The sequence below is a fragment of the Girardinichthys multiradiatus genome, chromosome 15, assembly GCF_021462225.1.
Source record: "Girardinichthys multiradiatus isolate DD_20200921_A chromosome 15, DD_fGirMul_XY1, whole genome shotgun sequence".
Lineage (NCBI taxonomy): Eukaryota > Metazoa > Chordata > Actinopteri > Cyprinodontiformes > Goodeidae > Girardinichthys > Girardinichthys multiradiatus.
The window spans coordinates 3,890,388-3,910,870 of NC_061808.1; the positions used below are offsets into that span (position 1 = coordinate 3,890,388).

Sequence of the window (20,483 nt, forward strand, 5' to 3'; positions counted from 1 at the left end):
CAAGGACGAAAAACGGACAGCTTTGCTGAATATCCACGGACGCGTGGAAACTCTTCAACCCCTTTCTCTCGCTCACTCTTCTCAGAGGAGACAACATCAAGTAAAATCCATCCTTTTATTTTATTTCTTTATTAGAAAGAGCTTAGGCAGGATAGAGTAGGACGTTAGGCGATTAAGAATCGCCACTTATAGTCTAATGTGTTCTGAATTGTATGTGCATGCAACCTTTTTTTGAAACTTGATTGCTGTTGAATTTCGGAGGCCGCCGAGTCTCGCAAGTTGTGTTTTTACTGTCTGAACACCTGAGCGCAGGTGCGCTGTGAAACGGGACTGCTATAATAACCTCATGGTGAAAATCAACCATTTTCTTTGTCTTCAACTTCGTGCTTTACTAGCTTGCCATCAAAATTTTATGATCCTTTGTCCTCTGGGTTTACAACTTTGCTTGGAGGAAGTTTTATGACTGCCTGTGTCCTGCTGAGCTACACTTTGGGGAGTTGTTTTATTAGATATTTTACCCTTGTTAGTAGAACTTTGCATGTTTGATTAGGTGAAGATTATTAAATCGGAAGAGCGGATTGTACCAGGGCTGTTGATTTAATAAATATTCACATAGATAAAGAGAAGACGTTTGTGTTTATTTTGTGCAAGAGTGATTTGTCAGTCAAAATAAGGTCAAAGTTCCCCACGTTTCGGCAGAAACGGTTGATTAAACAGTGACATCTAGTAAATAGTTATCAACTATTACTGAAAATTTACTATTTGTAATTATCAAGGGCTTTGAGCCACAATTACAACACCAGAGGACATCTCTGGTTTCGATTCATAAATAAGGATTTTTGGTTAAGAAATTAATTTTGTCAAATTATGATTTTCAATTATAATTATTGATAAATATTAATTAATCAATAATCATAATCCCAACACATTTTAGATCTGTGAGATTTATCCTTTGGTGTCATTGTTTCTCTGTTCAGTTCTCAGTCATGTTTTGATTTCACTTTCTGCCATTTCAATCAGCCTCATTCAGCCCACCTGCTTCATGTAATCAGTGTTACTGCTTATTCCTCCATATACCAGTCTGTTCAGTTTACTCTTTGTGGGAGTAAACTGCGTGCCCGTCTCTGTTCATGCCTGCATCTGTTCCGTCCTGTTTGCTGTGAGTTTTCATCTTGGTCACTTATTAAAACCTTTTTACTTACCACGCTGCCTCCGCCCACTTGTCTGCCCTTGGGTCCACTCCGAAAGCCATAACAACTATTGTCAGAGTTTGTGGTTGGGACCCAGATGCAGACAAAAGCTTGGTAGCCATATAGTCTTTGGAATCTTTTCTTTAATAAAACAATAATCAAATGACTTACACCAGGACACAGAGCAGGAGACACAGGAAGATAACAGGAGGAACCAATGGGGAACAAATGAAACCGGTAAGCTTTTATACAGAGGGGTGAATGGTGAAACAAAGAGAATGAGAGAGGCAGGTAATCAGATGATTGGTGGCAGGTGTGAAGACCAGGTGTAGGGAACTGAGGGAATATGTCTCTACGGCAACGGGAGCTGGGAAATGCAGAGACAGGAGGGGAAACTAAACTAGAGACAACTCTAAGGGAAACAAACACTAAACTAACTGGAAGGAGCAGGGAACAGAAACCTAAACATAAGCTAACATAAATAGTAATTCTAGAAGGGACTAAATTTAAGGACATGGAAACAACTAAAGTAAACTAGAACAAGAAAACTAAACGAGAAGCTAAAACAAAATAAAACCAAAGAGGGGAAATAACCATAAAGAACAAAACAAAAGAGAACTACACTAAATAACAGACTTGGGGAAGAAAATAGATCTAAAGTAAACACACAAACACAAGGATCTAAGCAATTATTAACTAGACAAAACTAAACTACTAATCAAAGGAACAGGGAAAACCTCTAATGGCAAAGTAAACAAAGACCAAAATGGCAGATCCTGACAGCTTTAAGAAAGGGTGCATTTTATTCGTCTGAATCCAATGACATTGTCTTTAAGTTTTGCTTTCTGGCTTTTTTTCATGATTTACAGATTGATTTAGTGGACCTTATAAATATAAATTGAAGTTTAGACCCCTTTTAGACCAGACGGTTTTGCTTGGTGTGAGTTTGTGTTTCTCTCAGGAGGAATCTTGATCAACTCTGCTTTACAATGTTAGTTTACAGTTTCAATTCAATTCAAAAATACTTTATTAATATCAAAGAAAAATTACATTTTGAGGTTGGCAGAAATTCAGTTATGCTCAGCTAACATTTTATTTATCTTGAACTGCTTATGTTTGCTGCTGATCATTTGCACATTTACTTCTAATAGCAATGTCTGGTTGCTACATGTGCTCGTAATTTTTAGCAGTAATTGTAGACTTAGTCCAAAATAAAATTTTTATAGACTCCCAAAATGGCTTCATACTTGACAATAAAACACACTTTTGTTATGATTCTGGCACGTCTGCTCTACCCTGTCTCCCTGGCTGCAATCAGCAGATTAGATGCACCTGGTGGCTGCTGCAGTGTAGTGCAATCTGTGGAAAGCCAAGCACCTGTGTCTTCCCTGATTTATACTGACTCTGACAAGCAGACGGTGCCAGATTTTTGAAAGCCATCGTGTGAGTAGATATCCAGCGTTCCTTCCTGTCTGATCATTGTTCTTGACCTTGCCTTGCCTTTTGGATTTATGCCTCTGCCTGCTCCCTGTCGGACTATTTGGATTTTGGTTGTCGACTTTGTTTCCTGCATCTGGTTTATGCCTCTGCCTGCCCCTTGCCTGACGCCTCTTGTTCCGATCGTTGAACCTGTTTCTGTCCTTGGATTATTGAGCCTGGAGTCACTTCTTACCTGTGCTGTGGAGATCACCGCCTGCCGCCCACTGAGGTTTCCCCTCTGGGTTTCAAGTTCCACTCAAGACAAGAGCAGGTTAGTGACTTTTCTGATCCCTGCAAAATCTGGAGAGACTACAAGTCACTAATCCATTTTCTGCCTCAGTGATTCCTGGAAGCTGTGAGGAGTGTTACCTGTGTGACGTTTTCCTGTGGCTGAATAAACCTTTTAAACTTTCAGTACTGTGTCTGGCTGAATCTTGGGTCCGCCTTTTTCTGATTCATAGCAGAAAAATCTGGCCAAAAATGGACCCATCGCCAGCACAGCAGTGGCGTACCCACGTTGATGAGACCCTTTCCTGGTTGGGTTCCGGCATGGAGGAAATAATTTCCACATTACGTTCTGGCAATCTTGTCTCCGAGCCGCCACCGTCACAAAGAAACCACGCCCAAGTAACACGGACAACAGCAGAGGTAAGGGAGCCACACCTCTCTCCGCCTGAGATGTTCAGGGGAGACCCAGACCAGTGTCGAGCTTTTCTAACTCAGTGTGAAATTAATTTTGAGCTTCAGCCGTCATCCTTTCCCACTGAACGTTCCAAGGTGGCGTTTGTTATATCTCTGCTGGCAGGAAGGGCGAAACAGTGGGGAACTGCTGAATGGCATAACAGGTCTGCATCTTGTGATCTTTATGAAACTTTTTCCAAGGAACTCATTCGAGTTTTTGACCCGGTCATTCCAAGTCGTGAGGCCGCAAGAGTATTATTGTCCCTCAAACAGGGTGATCAGCCTGTCTCGACCTATATAATTGACTTTCATTTGTTGGCTGCAGAGAGCCATTGGAATGAGGCAGCACAAATGGATACATTCATGAAAGGATTAAACGAAGACATCAAGGATGAGCTAGCGACCCGTGATTATCCTTCTTCTCTGAAACAACTCGAGGAATTGGCTGCTCGCATTGATATTCGGCTGGCAGAGAGAAGGAAGGAGAAGCGCCATGAGAAAGGTCGCTCATCATTAACTCAGGTTTCTGCACACCGGTATGAGAGAAGGAGTCGGTCACCTCTCACTGAGGAAAATGATAATTGTGAGCCTATGCAGTTGGGCAGAACCAAGATTACCCCTGAGGAGAAAGATCGTCAGAGAAGATTCAAGCTCTGTTTTTATTGTGGAGAGAAGGGACATTAAGCACTCAGGTGTCCACTAAAAGGACAGGCTCAGCAGAGGAAGGGAGGTCTCTACTGAGCCGAAGTCAACTGACTGCCTCCTCCTTCTTGTTTCCTGCCCATTTTCAAACCTCTTCCATGTCTCTCCAGGGGGCCGTGTTTATTGATTCAGGAGCAGACACTGAATTCATGGACGAAACATTCGCAAATAAGAACGGCATAAAACTTATTCCGTCAGGTGACACAAGAAACGTGCTAGCTTTGGATGGTCACAGCATGAACAATTCACATCTCAGGATGGAGGAGATTACCTTAACAGTTGGAGGTAATCATCAAAAAAAAGTAACTTTCATGATCATTAATTCACCTGAACTTCCTGTAGTCCTAGGGGCCTCCTGGTTGCAGAAACACAACCCTCACATTGACTGGAAGAAGAAAGAAGTTCTGGGTTGGTCTGAGTCATGTTCCGCTGACTGTCTTTTTTCTGCTGCTACGGAGGTCAGTGTGGAGAATGAGGTTGAGGAGACCTATCCGGATTTATCCAAGGTACCGCAAGAATACCATGATTTAAAGGAGGTTTTTAATCAAATAAAGGCCACAGCTCTGCCACCCCATAGACCTTATGATTGTGCTATTGATTTGTTTCCTGGCACATCACCCCCTAAAGGCAGAACCTATTCATTGTCTGGTCCAGAGCACAGGGCCATGAAGAATTATGTTGATGAGGCATTAAAGGCAGGGCAAATTCAACCCTCTTCCTCTCCTGCAGGTGCTGGTTTCTTTTTTGTTGGGAAGAAGGATGGTTCATTGAGACCATGCATTGATTATAGAGGCCTTAATGAGATAACGGTTAAAAATAGATACCCCATACCACTCATGAACACAGCTTTTGATCAGATCCAGGGAGCCAAGATATTTTCTAAGCTGGATCTAAGGAATGCATATCATCTGGTCCGAATCAGAGAAGGGGATGAGGGGTAAACGGCTATGGGCCATTATGAATACAAGGTCATGCCATTTGGACTTACTAACGCTCCTGCAGTTCTTCAGTCATTGGTCAATGACGTTCTAAGGGACATGGTGGGTCAATTCGTATTTGTTTATTTTGATGACATACTGATTTATTGTCAAGATCTGGAAACCCACAGAAAACATGTCAGAGCTGTTCTCCTGCGTCTTCTCCAAAACCAGTTGTTCGTCAAGGCAGAGAAATGTGAATTCCACATAACTACCACTTCTTTTTTGGGCTTCATCATTTCCCCAGATCAAGTGCTTGTCGACCCCTCCAAAGTTAAGGCCGTATTGGAATTGCCTGTTCCAACTGATCGCAAGCAGCTTCAAAGATTTCTGGGCTTCGCAAACTTCTATAGGAGGTTTATTAGAAATTACAGCCTGGTTGCTGCTCCCCTAAACGCTCTTACCTCTTCCAATGTGAAATTTGTGTGGAATAAGGATGCAGAGAAGGCCTTCAATAGGTTAAAGAAACTCTTCACGTCAGCTCCAGTGTTACGGTCTCCTGACCCAGAGAGACAGTTTATCGTGGAGGTGGATGCCTCAAGCACTGGGGTCGGAGCTGTATTAAGCCAAAGAGGTGAGGATGATCGTGTTCACCCATGTGCCTTCTTTTCAAGGACTCTGTCACAGGCTGAGCGGAATTACGACGTGGGAGACAGAGAGTTATTGGCTGTCAAGTTGGCGTTGACAGAGTGGAGACATTGGCTGGTGGGGACTAAGGAGCCGTTTATGGTGTGGACTGACCATAAGAACTTGGAGTACCTGAAATCAGCAAAACGGCTAAACCCCAGACAGGCTAGGTAGGCTTTGTTTTTTGGTCGTTTTAATTTCTCCCTATCTTACAGGCCAGGGAGTAAAAATGGCAAACCTGACGCCCTATCCCGGATTCAAGAGCCTGAAGAATCTCAGTCTGCAGGTGAAGAGGAGTTTATCCTTCCTGAAACCGTCAGGTTGTCTGTGTCCCGAGTGGAGGTGGAAAGGGAGGTCCAGGAAGCCATTAGAGATCTGCCTATCCCACCATCATGTCCACCTGACCGCTGTTTTGTCCCTGAACTCCTTGTGCCTAAGGTACTGGAGTCTTGTCATTGTTCTCGTTTAGTTTGTCATCCAGGAATCAGCAGAACCATTCAGACAGTTCGAACTCAGTTTTGGTGGCCATCGCTGGTCAAGGATGTCAAAGACTTTGTTGCTGAATGCACTCAATGTTGTCGAGCCAAGCCTTCTTGTCGCCCCCCTGCGGGGTTGTTGCACCCTTTGCCAATTCCCCCTAGCCCATGGTCACATATTGCGATGGATTTTGTGACAGGTCTACCGGTTTCTAATGGTCACTCTGTTCTACTAACCATAATTGACAGATTTTCAAAGATGGTTCATCTGGTGCTGTTGGAGAAGCTTCCATCTGCTAAGGAGATGGGTGAGATATTGACCCGAGAAGTTTTCAGGCTCCATGGAATCCCAAATGACATTGTTTCCCATAGAGGACCCCAATTTGTGTCACGTTTCTGGAAGGAGTTTTGTTCTTTGTTGGGAATTTCTGTTAGTCTTTCCACAGGGTTTCATCCTCAGTCTGATGGCCAAACCGAGAGAGCCAACCAAGAAGCTGAAACCAAACTTCGGATCTTATGTGAGTCTGACCCGACCAAGTGGTCACAAAATTTGCCCTGGGTTGAATACGCCATGAAATCTATGCAATCAAGTGCCACTGGTTTGTCCCCTTTTCATGTTGTGTTTGGTTTCCAGCCACCCATGTTTTCAGTTCAGGAGAGAAAAGCTAATGTTCCGTCCGCCCAAGCGGCTGTCCTAAGGTGCCAAAGAATATGGAGAAAGGCCAGGAGATCGATGATCAGAATGTCACTGGTTCAGTCAAGAACGGCCAACTGGAGACGGATCCCTGCCCCTAAGTACCAGGTGGGGCAGAAGGTTTGGCTGTCCGCCAAGGACCTCCCATTAAGGGTAGAATCCCGGAAATTGGCACCCCGATTTGTTGGACCTTTCCCAATCTCTAAGATCATCAACCCTGTCGCTGTACGACTGAGATTACCCAACTCCATGAGGATTCACCCCACGTTCCACGTTTCTCAGGTCAAGCCCTTCGTGGAGCTCTGACTTGGGCCCACCTCCGGGCCCCCTCCTCCCAGCCGGGTCATTGATGGTGGTCCATTGTTTTCGGTCCGGCACATTCTCATGTCCAGGCGAAGAGGACGTGGAATGCAATACCTGGTTGACTGGGAGGGCTATGGGCCCGAGGAACGGACTTGGATTCCTATGAGGTTCATCATTGATAAGGACCTAATTCGTCAGCCTCGTGGTCCGTCAGGAGCCGGACCTTAGGGGGGGTACTGTTATGATTCTGGCACGTCTCCTCTAACCTGTCTCCCTGGCTGCAATCAGCAGATGAGATGCACCTGGTGGCTGCTGCAGTGTAATGCAATCTGTGGAATGCCAAGCACCTGTGTCTTCCCTGATATATACTGACTCTGACAAGCAGACCGTGCCAGATTTTTGAAAGCCATCGTGTGAGTAGATATCCAGCGTTCCTGTGTCTGGCTGAATCTTGGGTCCGCCTTTTTCTGATTCATAGCACTTTTATATCTATTTAAATCTTTGAAGAGCTCAGTTTCAGGCTCATTTAACTCTAATGGAAGTTCGTTCTTTAGTTTCACAGTCTTTCAGTTTTTAGCATGTTTTTAACTTTAAACTGGACCAACATTTTTCACATTGATAGGCATGCAGTTGTCAAACATCAAAAAGTCTATCTTTAAAATATTCTTAAAAATTCCATTTATGTAAAATAAAACAAATGGTTCACCCATGACTCTCTAATCTTTTTGCTATCTTTGTTTAACAGAACTTGAAATGCATTAATATTACAGTGTTATATCTCCACTTTAACAGCAATTAAATTGTTTTTTTTTCTTATCTTCAGGATGAGCCAGATTCTGGTCTGATCTATACAACCGTTAATCATTTTAATCCAGAACCCTCTTAAGAGAAAGGTAAGATATATTCATCTGTAGTTCTTGGTAAAATTTTATCTAATCTTCAGTATCATAATGGATTTATTTGTTTTGTATTTTTCTGAGCTAGCACTTAAATAAAAAATAGGGATTATTTCTTTGCACAATAAGGTATGATATTTAAAATAATTGTGTGATTCCTGTTTTTAATGAATGGGAGTTTTATTGTTTAATAATGCATCATCGTCACACAAAAGTAGATCGCGGGGGAACGTTTTCAAGCCAGTTGACCAGTTGGATAAACTTAGGACCAGTTCAAGCTTAAATTACATAGTTCAATTTTTAACATGATGCTTCTTTTAATGATGTGATTCTTTCTTGGTTTTTAAATTCTTATAACAGATTATTTTTGACCTTGACAATTTTCATGTTTGAGTGTGCTTTTGTTTTGATGAGCCAAAGACTTTTCCCCAATGATATTTTTGAAGTAACCATCCTGAATTACGCCTAACTGGTATGTTTTGTCTAGTGAAAGGTTTTTTCACCCAGAAGTCTTAGGGATGTTTTTGTAGCTGATGAGCAAGAGACTCCTGTGGGGCGTCCTGATTAGTCTTTCCCATAAAGTTGTTAGGAGAGAGTGTCTTTGCTTTGCAATTGTATCCTGGAAGTTTTTATTGTAACAGTCCCCTCTTTCGCTGATAGCTGCAGCAGTTTTACTGTGACCTGGAGTGTTGAACGCCTGTGCTAAAACAGATAAACTTTGGCTGTGGAGTTGTTGCAGGTAGATATCGGCTAAGAACATTTTGCACACAGGGTCTTGGAAAAAGTCCGATAAAGATTTAAAGCTCTTTGAGCTTAAATTGATAACTGATAAGCCCAGCTTGTTACCTATTTTTCTCCAGTAAATACCTGTTAATATAAGTTGGTGTTATTAATAATTTTACACTTTGATTCAATAATAGCTTCTCATAATTTTTGTCTTAGTGTTTGGAAGATGTGCTTTTATCTCTGGGTTATAAATCTTAGCCTTTTGAATGTATGATAATTTATCACTGCAAAGGAAAAGACAAATAATTCAAGTCAGATTAAAAAACATTTTTAATTTATGGTGGAATACATGAGGATGATATGCTTTTAAAATACACTGTGGTACATTTTGATACAGCTCTAACAAATGCTACACTGGTAACATCAGAACTTTGCTAATTTGAGTAATCATCCAGAAATTAATTTCAAATAAAGCAAAATGTTATCTGAAGGTTTCTTAGCAAGAAGCCTAGCCAATTTTATTTTTTTTTATTTTTATTTTTTTACAGAGAACAGTATAGATAGTAATAGATATGGTTGCTGCTTGATCTTTGTGGGGAAAAATGAAAGATTTCACATTAAAATAGAACTTCAGTTATTAGTTTTATTCAGTAGGTTGGATTGTTACTAGCAGCCTTCAAACATCTATTTTAGTGATTCCTGTTAAGTTTAAAGTTGTGAATTTTGGGGCCCCTCTTCACATTAAAGGAATAGCACACAGTTTATGGGGTTGAGGGCTAAGAGTACCGCCAACTTGTGGAGAAAGATCCAGTTCCTCCTCTGTAACTCCAGGTGGAGGAGTAAATCGAAAGTGCTGCAGGAGGGTGGTGAAGAAGATGAAGAGCTCCATTCTGGCCAGACTCTCTCCAGGACACATCCTTCGACCTGTGAAAAACAGTTCATCAGCCAATGCGTGTTCAAATTGGGTCCATAGAAAAAATAGCCAAGCTAACCTGCTGAAAACGGCATGAAAGCATCACGCTTGAGGAACCTCCCATTGCTGCTGAGGAAGTGACCAGGATAAAAGATGTTTGGCTTCTCCCATTCGCTTTCATCATGCAGGACAGATGTTAAGACAGGAATTACAGGGGTTCCCTGGAAAACATCCATGAGAATTATAGTGCAAAGCATTTAAATTCAATAGATGTTTTTCTCCCTTAACAACCTTGACTTAAACGAATCACTCTTTCAGGCTTTTGCAGAACTTGATTACATCTTTAGGAGAATTATGATGATTTAAGTGTGCGCAGCAGTGGGTCCTATGGACCAGAATTAAAAATCACAGCATAGCCCCGCACGAAGTAGATATGCCACAAAGGAGTAAATATGCAATTTAAACTTCAAACTTTAAATGATATCCCATTTAGGTCACCTTTGGTCACATGAACCAGCCAAGTTGGGAAAGTCCTCCAACAATAAAGGAAGTTCAGTGGAGTGACAGCAGCTCCCCTCATATTCATCACCACTATTTATTGTCTTCCTCATCTATCATCTTCATCACGTTTTATGATGCTTCTTACACCAGTTAATCTTCCTCATCCTTCATTTTGACTCTTCTCAGCTAGTGTGCTTGGAGATGAGGCTGATCAGGACTCAGAGCCGGCCCGCATGAAGCAAATATACCTCTGGGTTTTACTGCTATTGTTTATCCTCCTCAGTTTAAGTGGACTTCCATGTCTTAGTAGGTTTACAGTTGTCCCTTAGTTTTTCCATTATCAGATAATATGTTGAATGGAGCTTTTAAGCTGTTGAATGCTTGAGATATTGTTTTAGAACCTAACCTTTAATTTCTCCACAATTTGCTCCCTGAGCTGTTTGCTGTGCTCCTTGGTCTTCATAATCCTGGTTGTTCTCTAATGTACTCTAACAAACCTCTGAGGTACATTTTTCACCCAAACAGGTGCTTTTATTTACTAAGATACAATTACTTACAGGTGACATCTGAAAACAGTTGGTTGCAATAGATTTTACTTGGTATAAGATGAAAGGTGTCTGAACACAAAGGTATGCCACACTTTTCAGATTGTTAATTATAAAACATTTTCAAACTCACGCATTATTTTCCTATAAATATACAATTACAGACAACTTTGTTTTCTCATAAAATCCCAGGAATTAAAGTATTTGGTTGTTTTGTGGCTAGTGAGTTCATGGGAAAGGAAATGTTTGTGTAGCCACTGTACATCTGAAGAAGGACTGATCAATGCCACAATGCAAAGAAACATGCATGTTATTTCACTGTATATTTTTGACATTTTCCAAATAATTAGAAAGTACTTGTTAGCTGTTTTCTACTGTTTACATTTGTTAGATTTAGGAACAAATCAATTCTGTGTTCATGCACCCTCAAGTCTAAATCCCTACCTTCTCAATAAAATGACCTTGAAAGGTGACATCTTGGCTAGTTCTGTGAGAAATTGCGAAAGGAGCAATGTTGGCTACTCTCTGTGTCTCGTGGATGACAGCGTCTGTAAAAGGCAGGTTCTGTCTGTCTTCAACCTGCACCTGACGACCTCCAATCACGCTCCTCAGCTCCGCCTGGACCTGGTCTGGAAAAATTACAGCCAATAAATGACAAAGGCACAACAAATCTCGTGGTTGCTTGTGTGTTGCCCTGCGATGGACTGGCGACCTGTCCAGGGTGTACCCCGCCTCTCGCCCATAGACTACTGGAGATAGGCACCAGCTCCCCTGTGACCCACTATGGAATAAGCGGTAGAAAATGACTGACTGACTGACTGACAACAAATCTTTCATTAATCTGCAGAAACACGAGGACCTGCTGCACATTGTGTTACTTATACAAAATTTAGAAGAAGATCCATTCATTCATTTTCTGTACCCACTTCTTCCATACAGGGCCTTTCTCCAGCGGCCAATGGGCGAGAGGCGGGTTCCAGCCTGGACAGGTCGCCAGTCCATCGCAGAGTAACAAACACAAGACAAACAACCATGCACACACCCATTCATACACTTAAGGGGGATTTAGAGAGACCAATTAACCTAACAGTCATGATTTTGGACTATATGAGGAAACTGGAGTACCCAGAGAGAACCCACACATGCACAGGGAGAACATGCAAACTCCATGCAGAAAGACCCCCAGCTGGGAGTCAAACCCAGGACCTTCTTGCTGCAAGGCAACAGTGCTACCAATTGTGCCACCGTGCAGCCCCTAAAAGGAGATATTACTTCTGACCTTGTATTTTTGAATATTTGGCCATAAACAGGAGCGCCCATCTCAGTGTAGTTGATGTTGTTTCAGTTCCAGCAGTGAACAGGTTCATCACCGTCATCAGTAGATTATCATTGTGGTAGTGACTGTCAGTGATCCCAGATTCCTGCCGAAGAGCAGCTCTTATTCAGAAAAGCGTGATGCAAAAACTCGAGAAGTTTCAGTTTGGTACATTTTGCGAAGAAGAGCATCTTTTGTGTGCTCAAAACATGATTGTATCAGCTGAAGTAATTTTATTGCAAACACAAAGTAAAAATGAACAAACTAAAGAGGAATTTGTATTTCAGAAACTTCATTGCTGTTGATTTGCTCCATGAAACAGATGAAAAGGTACAGTTCGCAAACAAGACTAACAAATAAAACAAGGCAGTGAAAAGCTGATTGCCATGGATGGGTTAGGTGGAAGGAAAAAACATCTAAAATCTAAAACATATAACATTTGAAATGGCATTGCACAACTTTACATCTGCATGTCCGCTGCTTTCACAGGGTATTACTTGTTAAGCATCCACAGGGCTTGCAAAGAAAAACCGTGGGTTCGTGAGCTTTTTCATATCGGGCACCTAAACTATGGAACGATCTATCAGGCAGGCATGTTCAATCAGTGTTTTTAAGTCAAAATTAAAGACCCATAGAGCGAATAAGCTTTGAATTATCAGAACTTCTGACTTATTTATGCTTCATTTATCGTCAATTTGATTAATTTTCATCTTTTCACTGATCATTTTCAATGTGCATTTCTTGTTCTTATCCTTTAATCTTTTCTGATTTTTTTTTTTTTATGATATTATAAATTTTTTGTGATTTCTACCCTTAATATGAGCGTCTTTCCTTTTTAATTTTGTGAACTCGCGACATTGTTTTAACCTTGTCTGTACAGCACTCTGACTGGAATCGCTATAGCAATAAATGAAGTGAAAACACAGTACATTACTTAATATTTTCTGTGTATGGTAGTTAAGTTTCTGACCTTGTGTTGCTGTTGACGGAGGAGGAAGACATCTGCAACTCCTCTGCACATCTGTGGACTGAAGGTCTGTTTCAAGCGGTTCAGCAGCATCAGATGATGTTGTTTATTGGCTTCAAATATATCGCTGAATTGCTTCCTGGCAGAGAACACCAGTTTGCCAATCCTTGGGAACAAATTGTACAGCTGATGATGGAGAGTACATAAACGATGAGTTCATCTTTACATTTAGGGTCTATGTTCAGACCAACAGTTAAAGAAGTCATTTTTTCCATTCAAAGCAGTCCAATCACACCTGTATTGCTGGTGTGCCCAACAGCTGAACACCTTGGTTTGTTCGATTCACTATTGTCTTAAACTCTGGATCGTCATTTTCAAATCTTTTCCCGTAGACCATGGAGCAGATTATATTACAAACAGCACAGTTTATATGTTGGGACATATCAAAGGCTTCACCTGCAGTAAAGAAAATAGAAACTTCATTGACACCGTTTATTAAGAGAGTAGTTTGCTTACATTGAAGAGGGATTGCAAAGAGTAGTTCTGAGCAGTAATTAGGTTAACTTCAGTAGACAGTACTCAGAGTAATCTCAGGACGTCCTCATGGAGGAGTCTGCCAACAGTTCCTCATTAAAGATGGGTTTTTAAACAAGTATAGCTAAAAGCTATTCAAGTAACTTAAGTAAAAACAATATATTTTGTTAAACTCTCATAGTTCTCTTGCAGAAGACTGTGAGGTTTTTGTACCAAACACAGCTTGTTTTGAGGCTTAAGAGTGTATTCTTCTGCACACTTGCAATTCTGTTTGATTCAATACTAGAGTAAAGGAAATGTTTAAGCTTAAATATGATGTTAGCTTGACTCCCGCATGAGACTTTTGTATTGAGTCCACAAACTGAAACTGCTCTGAACACTTTCTATGGCAGCAGAAGAGATACAGATTGCACAAAGCTTCTCTGTTCAACCCCCGAAATTTAAACACCTTTACCCAAACGATAATTATTTATGCTCTCCTGTAATATTTATTAACTTCTTCTCAAGTGCTGTTACCTTTAACCGTCTTAAATTCTTGAATGAGGAACTGACATTCCTCGATGATTTTCTCCTCACAAACTTTCTTTCCCATCCCAAAGTCCTTCAGGTTTGTCAAAGCAAAGCGACGCATTTCTTTCCAAGAGTCACCATTGGTCCATACAATACCTGTTTGAAACGGTTAAAATAGGTGAGTCAACTGACTTCTGTTGTAGCATTACATTTTGGAAGATGTAACCCTTCTGTACCGTGATCCAGGTTTGCTTCTTTAGTCACCGTGGGTGCTTCCCGTTCTCCAAACTCGTCAGCGTAACTGACAAATGCTTCTTTGATTGTCTGATAACCTGTCAGGACCACCACTTTCCTTAATCCCATGTAGACAGTGAACACAGATCCAAATGTCTTAGAAAGCTAAGATAAAGCAAGGTGTGCATAATGGGAAAAAAAAGACATTTTACTGAAAAGTTTCAGTAAAATGAGTTGATTTATTTGATTCTCTCAGCTGTTGTAACAATATCTAAATGATTTATAAGGAGGGATTATCTTTTATTTGCCTGTTTTCTTGCCTGTAGTGATTCACTTTTTTATTTAATTTTTTCAAATAAACTCCAATAAACAACGCTAAAAGAATGGCAAAATACATACACCAACGGCACATCAGATGGTCAGAAACAGACATGAATGTATTTAGAGGCACCCCATTCAGCAGTCCAGGTAATCGTATCCTACTCCAGCCAATGTTTCTAAATATTTTGTCTATTGATAATTTAAAAGATTTATTGTTAGTCTTTGGTCATTTTTCTCCCTTTTTTAAAAAGAATGAATGTGGGGTAGTTATCAGTTGCGAGTATCTCACCTGCAGTAGACATATGAAGGAGTTAAGCTAGCAGCCATTTAAAGCACATTCAAACAACTCTGTCTTTGTTGAACTGGTCCTGCTCTGAAAGTCTACTCCACTCACCACCACTTATTGGAAAAAGCTGCTTTCCATGTCAGAGGTGTGGCGCCATGCTATGTGGTTTACATTACAGTCACATTGTTTCAGGTGTGCTGTGCATGACCGACCTTACCCTGTTTATCATTGCTTCTTACTGATTGTTGCTCCTGCTTATGTTTAATCTTGTGTCAACTTTACTAGCGAGACTATGGGCTACAGATTTTTGCTTGTTTGCAGAACATCCTGACCAAACAAATAAAAACTGGGGTGAAAAGTCCTATGCGGACTTCAGCTTTCTTTTCATCACGCAAACAAGCACAGTTATAAATGCATGAACAGCTGTACAAATCCTTTAAATTTGTTTCTGTTAATTTCCAAGAAATAAAGGAAATAGAGTGCAGTGAAAAACATTTGCATTCTTTCAAACTTGCTTTATTTTGTCACACTTAAATGTATCAGAAGAGCAAACTAATTTGTATATCAAAGATAACCTGAGTAAATATGTCATCTGTTTTTTAAATGATGATTTGGTTATTTAAAGGAACAATCTCTCCAAACCAGTCTGGTCTGATATGAAAAGATAACTTCCCACTAAACTTAAAACCTGGTTCCGCTCCCTTTTGAAGGCAACAGATTTCACCAAGTGTTTGCTTTAACTAGCAATATCTCTTTTATATGTGGAGGAATTTTGGCATACTCCTCTTTGCACAGTTGTTTGATTTCAGCAACACTGACAAGTTCTTAAACATGAATGATCTGTTTAAAGTCATGAAACCTCTCATTCAGATTCAAGTTCAGACTTTTGCTTATTTGGGCCTTTCAGAGGTGGACTTTCTGGTGTGTTTGAGCTTAAGATTGCAAATTATTGGCATGCAGATGCTGATCCTCCATTACCAGACCATCACACTACCACCATCATGTTTCACTGTTAGCTTAATGTTCTTTTTAAGAAATGCTGTTAGTTTCATAGCAGAAGTAATGAGAAGCATGTCTACAAAGATGTTCCACTTTTGTCTTATCAGTCCACAGAAGAGTTTCCCAAAAGTCTTAATGGTCATAAAGATGTTTTTTGGTAAAGGTGATGAGGTGCTTTGTTTTCTTTCTGGTAAGCAGTGATTTTCTGTAAGGAACTCTTGCATTGATGCCATTTTTTCCCAGTCTCTTTGTTATTGTTGAATCATGAACCTTACTGAGGCAAGGGAGACCTACACTGCATAAGATGTTGTTCTTGGTTCTTTTGTGACCTCCTGGATAAGTGGTCAGTACCTTTTCAGAGTATTTTTGGTGGGCCGGCCACTCATGAGAAGGTTCACTGGTCCATTTTTTTCTGTTTGGTGTTAATGGCATTGCCTGTCATGATCCATGGGTGGTGGTCTGTGTTTTGATCATTTTGGGGGTTTTCTGGATTAGTTCATTACTCTCTGTTCTTTAATGTGGTCAGGTCTTGCACTGTTTAGTTTGTTTCTTGTGTTTAATCTTTATTTATTTCAGTTTTTCTGTTTGTACAATTAGTTTGTGTCTCTTGTTTGTCTTAGACCTATTCCCTGTTGTGTCTCAGTTCAGCTCCCTTTGTGTTAATTAGTCTCCCTCTCTGTTTCTCTGCTCTCATTCTTCCACAGCTGTTCTACATCCCCTCCAGCGCACCTGGTTCCTATTTCATTTTCCATACCTGCCTTGATTCCTTCATTATGCTGATGCTGGTTCCATGTCTTGGTCTCTTCGTGCCACTATTGTAAGTCTTTATTTTTCATCACTAAAACTCTACACTTGTCCTCTCTGCCTCTGGTCTGCCTGCATTTGGGTCCAACTAAAAACCAAACATAAGACTCCGTGTGGTTATTTGTGGAGATTGTTTTAGCATACATCATGTTGTCAGACAGGTTCTGTTAGTAATTTGTTTTGGTTCTATGGGTCAGACCTGGCCTGCACGAGGTGAGTGACAATGATCTAAGCTTTCCAAAAATGTTATGTAAACTTCATGATTTAAAAATGGGAACTATGACACTTTGCTTTGGGCTAGGATGTTTTCCATATATTTCTTTCTTCCTAATAAATTAAATCATCATTTGAAAATTTCTCTTTGTATTTATTCAGGTTATCTGTCAGATATTGTGACATTATATTTGATCAGATAAAAATGTCAGAATGACCTAATGGTAAAAACTGGGGAAATCTATAACTGGGCAAATACTATTAGTTGTACAGCATATGTCCTTTTAATAAAACAAGTTTTAATTCTACAGTGGCCCAAATGTTCTTGCAGTGTGCAAATATAGATAAAAAGCAAGATTAGTAATACAAAAAATAAGGTAAATGGCAAAATGCATGGAATATAGATGAGAACAATATGAGATAAGTTCTGTCTCACCTTCAACAATGCTTTGTCAAGTCTCTTAACATCCAGCTGCAACAGGTTGCCAACGATAGGAAAGGGCTTTGGTCCTGGTGGACCCTGTCTGTGTTCCCGAGGGCTCAACATACAGAGAAGAAAGTGATACCCAATCAGCAGAAACACCACAGCCCCTAAAACTGAAACTGGGCTGAATGACTGGAGAAAAACATCCACTGCTCCCATGACTGCAACACAAATTATGCCTGTCATGGTGCATCAGTATGTTTAGGACATACTGATGTCCTAAACATACTGCAAAGTCCAAAGTGTGGGAGGAGGTGGGGCATGTGGTATGATGGGGCAAAAGAAATATTGAACATGTCAACATTTTTTCTCAGTAAATATATGTCTAGTATTTCTATTGAGAAGGAAATGGCCTGTCAACTGCCATTTTCATACCATTGTCAACATTACATCTAACTAATGTGGTTTTATGAAGTAAAGTGGAATGACTTATGCCATCCACACCACTGGAAAAAATCACACTTCGTGCCCATAGACTTTCTAGGTCAGCGAAGACATTTAATCAGCTTCCCCAGGAGCTGATCTGGCAAGTGCTCAGGTTATGAGTCCTGGACGTATACGTTCACTGGACACAGACTCTTTGTTGTGATACCTCATGCTTCCTTCAATGCTTCACCTGAATGTTGCCTCCATTTTCCATTCAGTTCAGCATCCACAAGGGGTCAAACCTGCCACCTCTGTTATTTATTTTCGGTGTGCACCACACCCAAGATGATAGACACCTGAAAAAAGTGGTGAAGAAAATTGTTCCCCCCAATTTCAGACTTGGAAAAAAAATCGATTTACTTCTAAATTCAGGAAAATGTATGTTCCTATACTATTTAAAGTAAAAGGCAATACCCAAATAGTAGTGTGAATCACACTGAGTCTGGTTCCAGCAGAACCAGACTCAGTGTGAGCAGCCATCTGCCACGACCAACTGGGGCTTTGACAGAACAATACAGAAGCACTGATCCAGGTGTACTTTCTATGGGAAGGAAAAGTAAAATGTTAATGGATGTAGCTCCTTTAGTGGCTTCATCTGGGTAGAAAAAACATATAAACTGTTAGCCAGTTTTCAAGCTTAGAGTGTGAGAGAGAGCACATACAATTAGTCACAGTAAAAGCTCAGTCAGTAGTTATGTCTAGGAGAAAAATAGGGTTAAACACTGAAAGACAGGGCCAAGTGTATCATCGGTAGATGGTGAGCATTAAGTTGTTGGCAGCAGAAATAGTAAGATCTTTTCAGACAGACTGTTTACAGCCACAGAGAGGAAAGATGAAATGAACAGAATTGGAATTTGCTTTTTAAGTGTTGTAACTGTGCTGCGTTAATAACAGCGTTGGTGAAAGGCAACATCCTCCAATCACTCCAATCAGCTTGTTCCAGAACATGTCTGGAATATTTAAATACAATTTTTGCTCCCCTATGGATTGTATTTATTTATTTTTTACCAGAAAGAGGAGCACTTATTTCAGTTTATTTGTTGTTGTTAGGGTTTGAAAACTTTTGTATTGTTTATCACTCATGTCTGCTCTAAGTGCTTTTCCCTCCTACATGCCACAGAAAGGGAGATGGGGGAGACGAGTGAGTTATGCTTTTATCAGCAACATCTAGGGGCTGCTCATACCAAGTCCCCAGTCCCTCTCTGTTTAAAATCAAGACACATGAACCCTAACCTTTCTGACCCCACGCACACACACACGCCCTGAATGTTTGTTGAACTGTGTGTGAACCAGCATGTATAAATAAAGAGAGAGGGGTGCCAACACTTTGTAGATTTGCACTGCAAAGTGTGAACTAGCTCTTGCGCAAGAAGAACAGAGACCCTGTGTCATACTTCTTTCCTCTGAGTTTGACCAATTAATACCTAACAGTTGTTAAGTTGAAGCAGGCAAGTAATTTATGACTGTCACCTGTGGGTTGTCATCTTGGAAGAGAGTACTGGTGATAAAAGACTTCTGCAGGTGAAGATCATTTGCCATTTCAAAATGTAGCTTCATTAACTCATGACATAAACAAATGTAACAACTTAAACAATTATGTTTGGAAAATAAATAAAAACTCATTTTAAAACGACATAAGTTCTCTTATCATACTCACAATGAGTCTGGTTCCAGCAGAACCAGGCTCAGTGTGAGCAGCAATCTGCTATAATTGACTGGGCCTTTGAGAGAACAGCAGAGACAGAAAAAGAACACAAAAGCACTGATCCAAGAGTACGTCTTATGGGAAGGAAAAGTAAATGTTAATGGATGTGGCTCCTTTAGTGGCTTTATCTAGGTAGAAAAAGGAACGAAGTGCTCTTTTAGGAACGTATGGAACAATCAGATCTCTGATGTATGATGGAGCTAGATCATTAAGGGCTTTATATGTGAGGAGGAGAATTTTAAATTCTATTCTGGATTTAACAGGGAGCCATTGAAGGGAAGCTAAAATAGGAGAAATATGATCTCTCTTTTTAATTTTCATCAGAACTCTTGCTGCACCATTTTGAATCAGCTGAAGGCTTTTAACTGCATTTTGTGGTCATCCTGATAGTGACGAATTACAATAGTCCAGCCTTGAAGTAACAAATGCATGGACTAGTTTTTCAGCGTCACTCCTGGACAGGATATTTCTAATTTTGGCAATGTTCCGGAGGTGAAAGAAGGAAATCCTAGAAACCTGTTTAATATGAGATTTAAATGAAATGTCCTGGTCAAAAATAACACAAAGGTTTTTTACTTTATTACTGGAGGTCAATTTAATGCCATCCAGGTTAAGTGATTGACTTAGCAGTTTCTTTTTTAAAGACTCCGGTCCAAAGACAACAACTTCTGTCTTTTATGAATTTAGAAGCAGAAAATTTAAAGTCATCCAAGTTTTTATGTCTTCAAGACATGCTTGTAGTCTATCTAACTGGTTGGGCTCATCGGGATTTATGGATAAGTAAAGCTGAGTATCATCAGCGTAACAGTGAAAATTTATTACATGCTGCCTGATAATTTGACCCACTGGAAGCAGCATATATATATAGTAAAGAGAATTGGCCCAAGTACTGAACCCTGTGGTACTCCACAATTAACCCTGGAGTTTAAAGATGGTTTATCATTTACATGAACAAACTGGAATATGTCAGACAAA

The 20,483-nt window shown here is 40.4% G+C and overlaps 1 protein-coding gene and 1 long non-coding RNA gene across 2 annotated transcripts in view; one reads left to right on the top strand and one right to left on the bottom strand.

Moving 5' to 3' along the window:
* Nucleotides 1-1,284: 1,284 nt before the first annotated feature.
* LOC124881939 lies at nucleotides 1,285-16,768 on the top strand. Its single transcript, XR_007041780.1, has 3 exons — nucleotides 1,285-1,427; nucleotides 7,953-8,022; nucleotides 16,581-16,768. It is a non-coding gene; the product is annotated as an uncharacterized LOC124881939 (long non-coding RNA).
* Nucleotides 9,064-20,483, bottom strand: part of LOC124881937 (cytochrome P450 2K1-like) — a 31,193-nt gene continuing 19,773 nt past the window's right edge. Inside the window, exons 6-14 of the mRNA XM_047387929.1 lie at nucleotides 17,330-17,509; nucleotides 14,273-14,435; nucleotides 14,043-14,192; nucleotides 13,288-13,448; nucleotides 12,996-13,178; nucleotides 11,990-12,131; nucleotides 11,155-11,339; nucleotides 9,744-9,885; nucleotides 9,064-9,675 (exon numbers count right to left, since the gene is read on the bottom strand). Of these exons, the coding sequence (XP_047243885.1) occupies nucleotides 9,488-9,675; nucleotides 9,744-9,885; nucleotides 11,155-11,339; nucleotides 11,990-12,131; nucleotides 12,996-13,178; nucleotides 13,288-13,448; nucleotides 14,043-14,192; nucleotides 14,273-14,435; nucleotides 17,330-17,509 (1,494 nt within the window). The 3' untranslated portion in view covers nucleotides 9,064-9,487. The remainder of the gene's footprint in view (nucleotides 9,676-9,743; nucleotides 9,886-11,154; nucleotides 11,340-11,989; nucleotides 12,132-12,995; nucleotides 13,179-13,287; nucleotides 13,449-14,042; nucleotides 14,193-14,272; nucleotides 14,436-17,329; nucleotides 17,510-20,483) is intronic.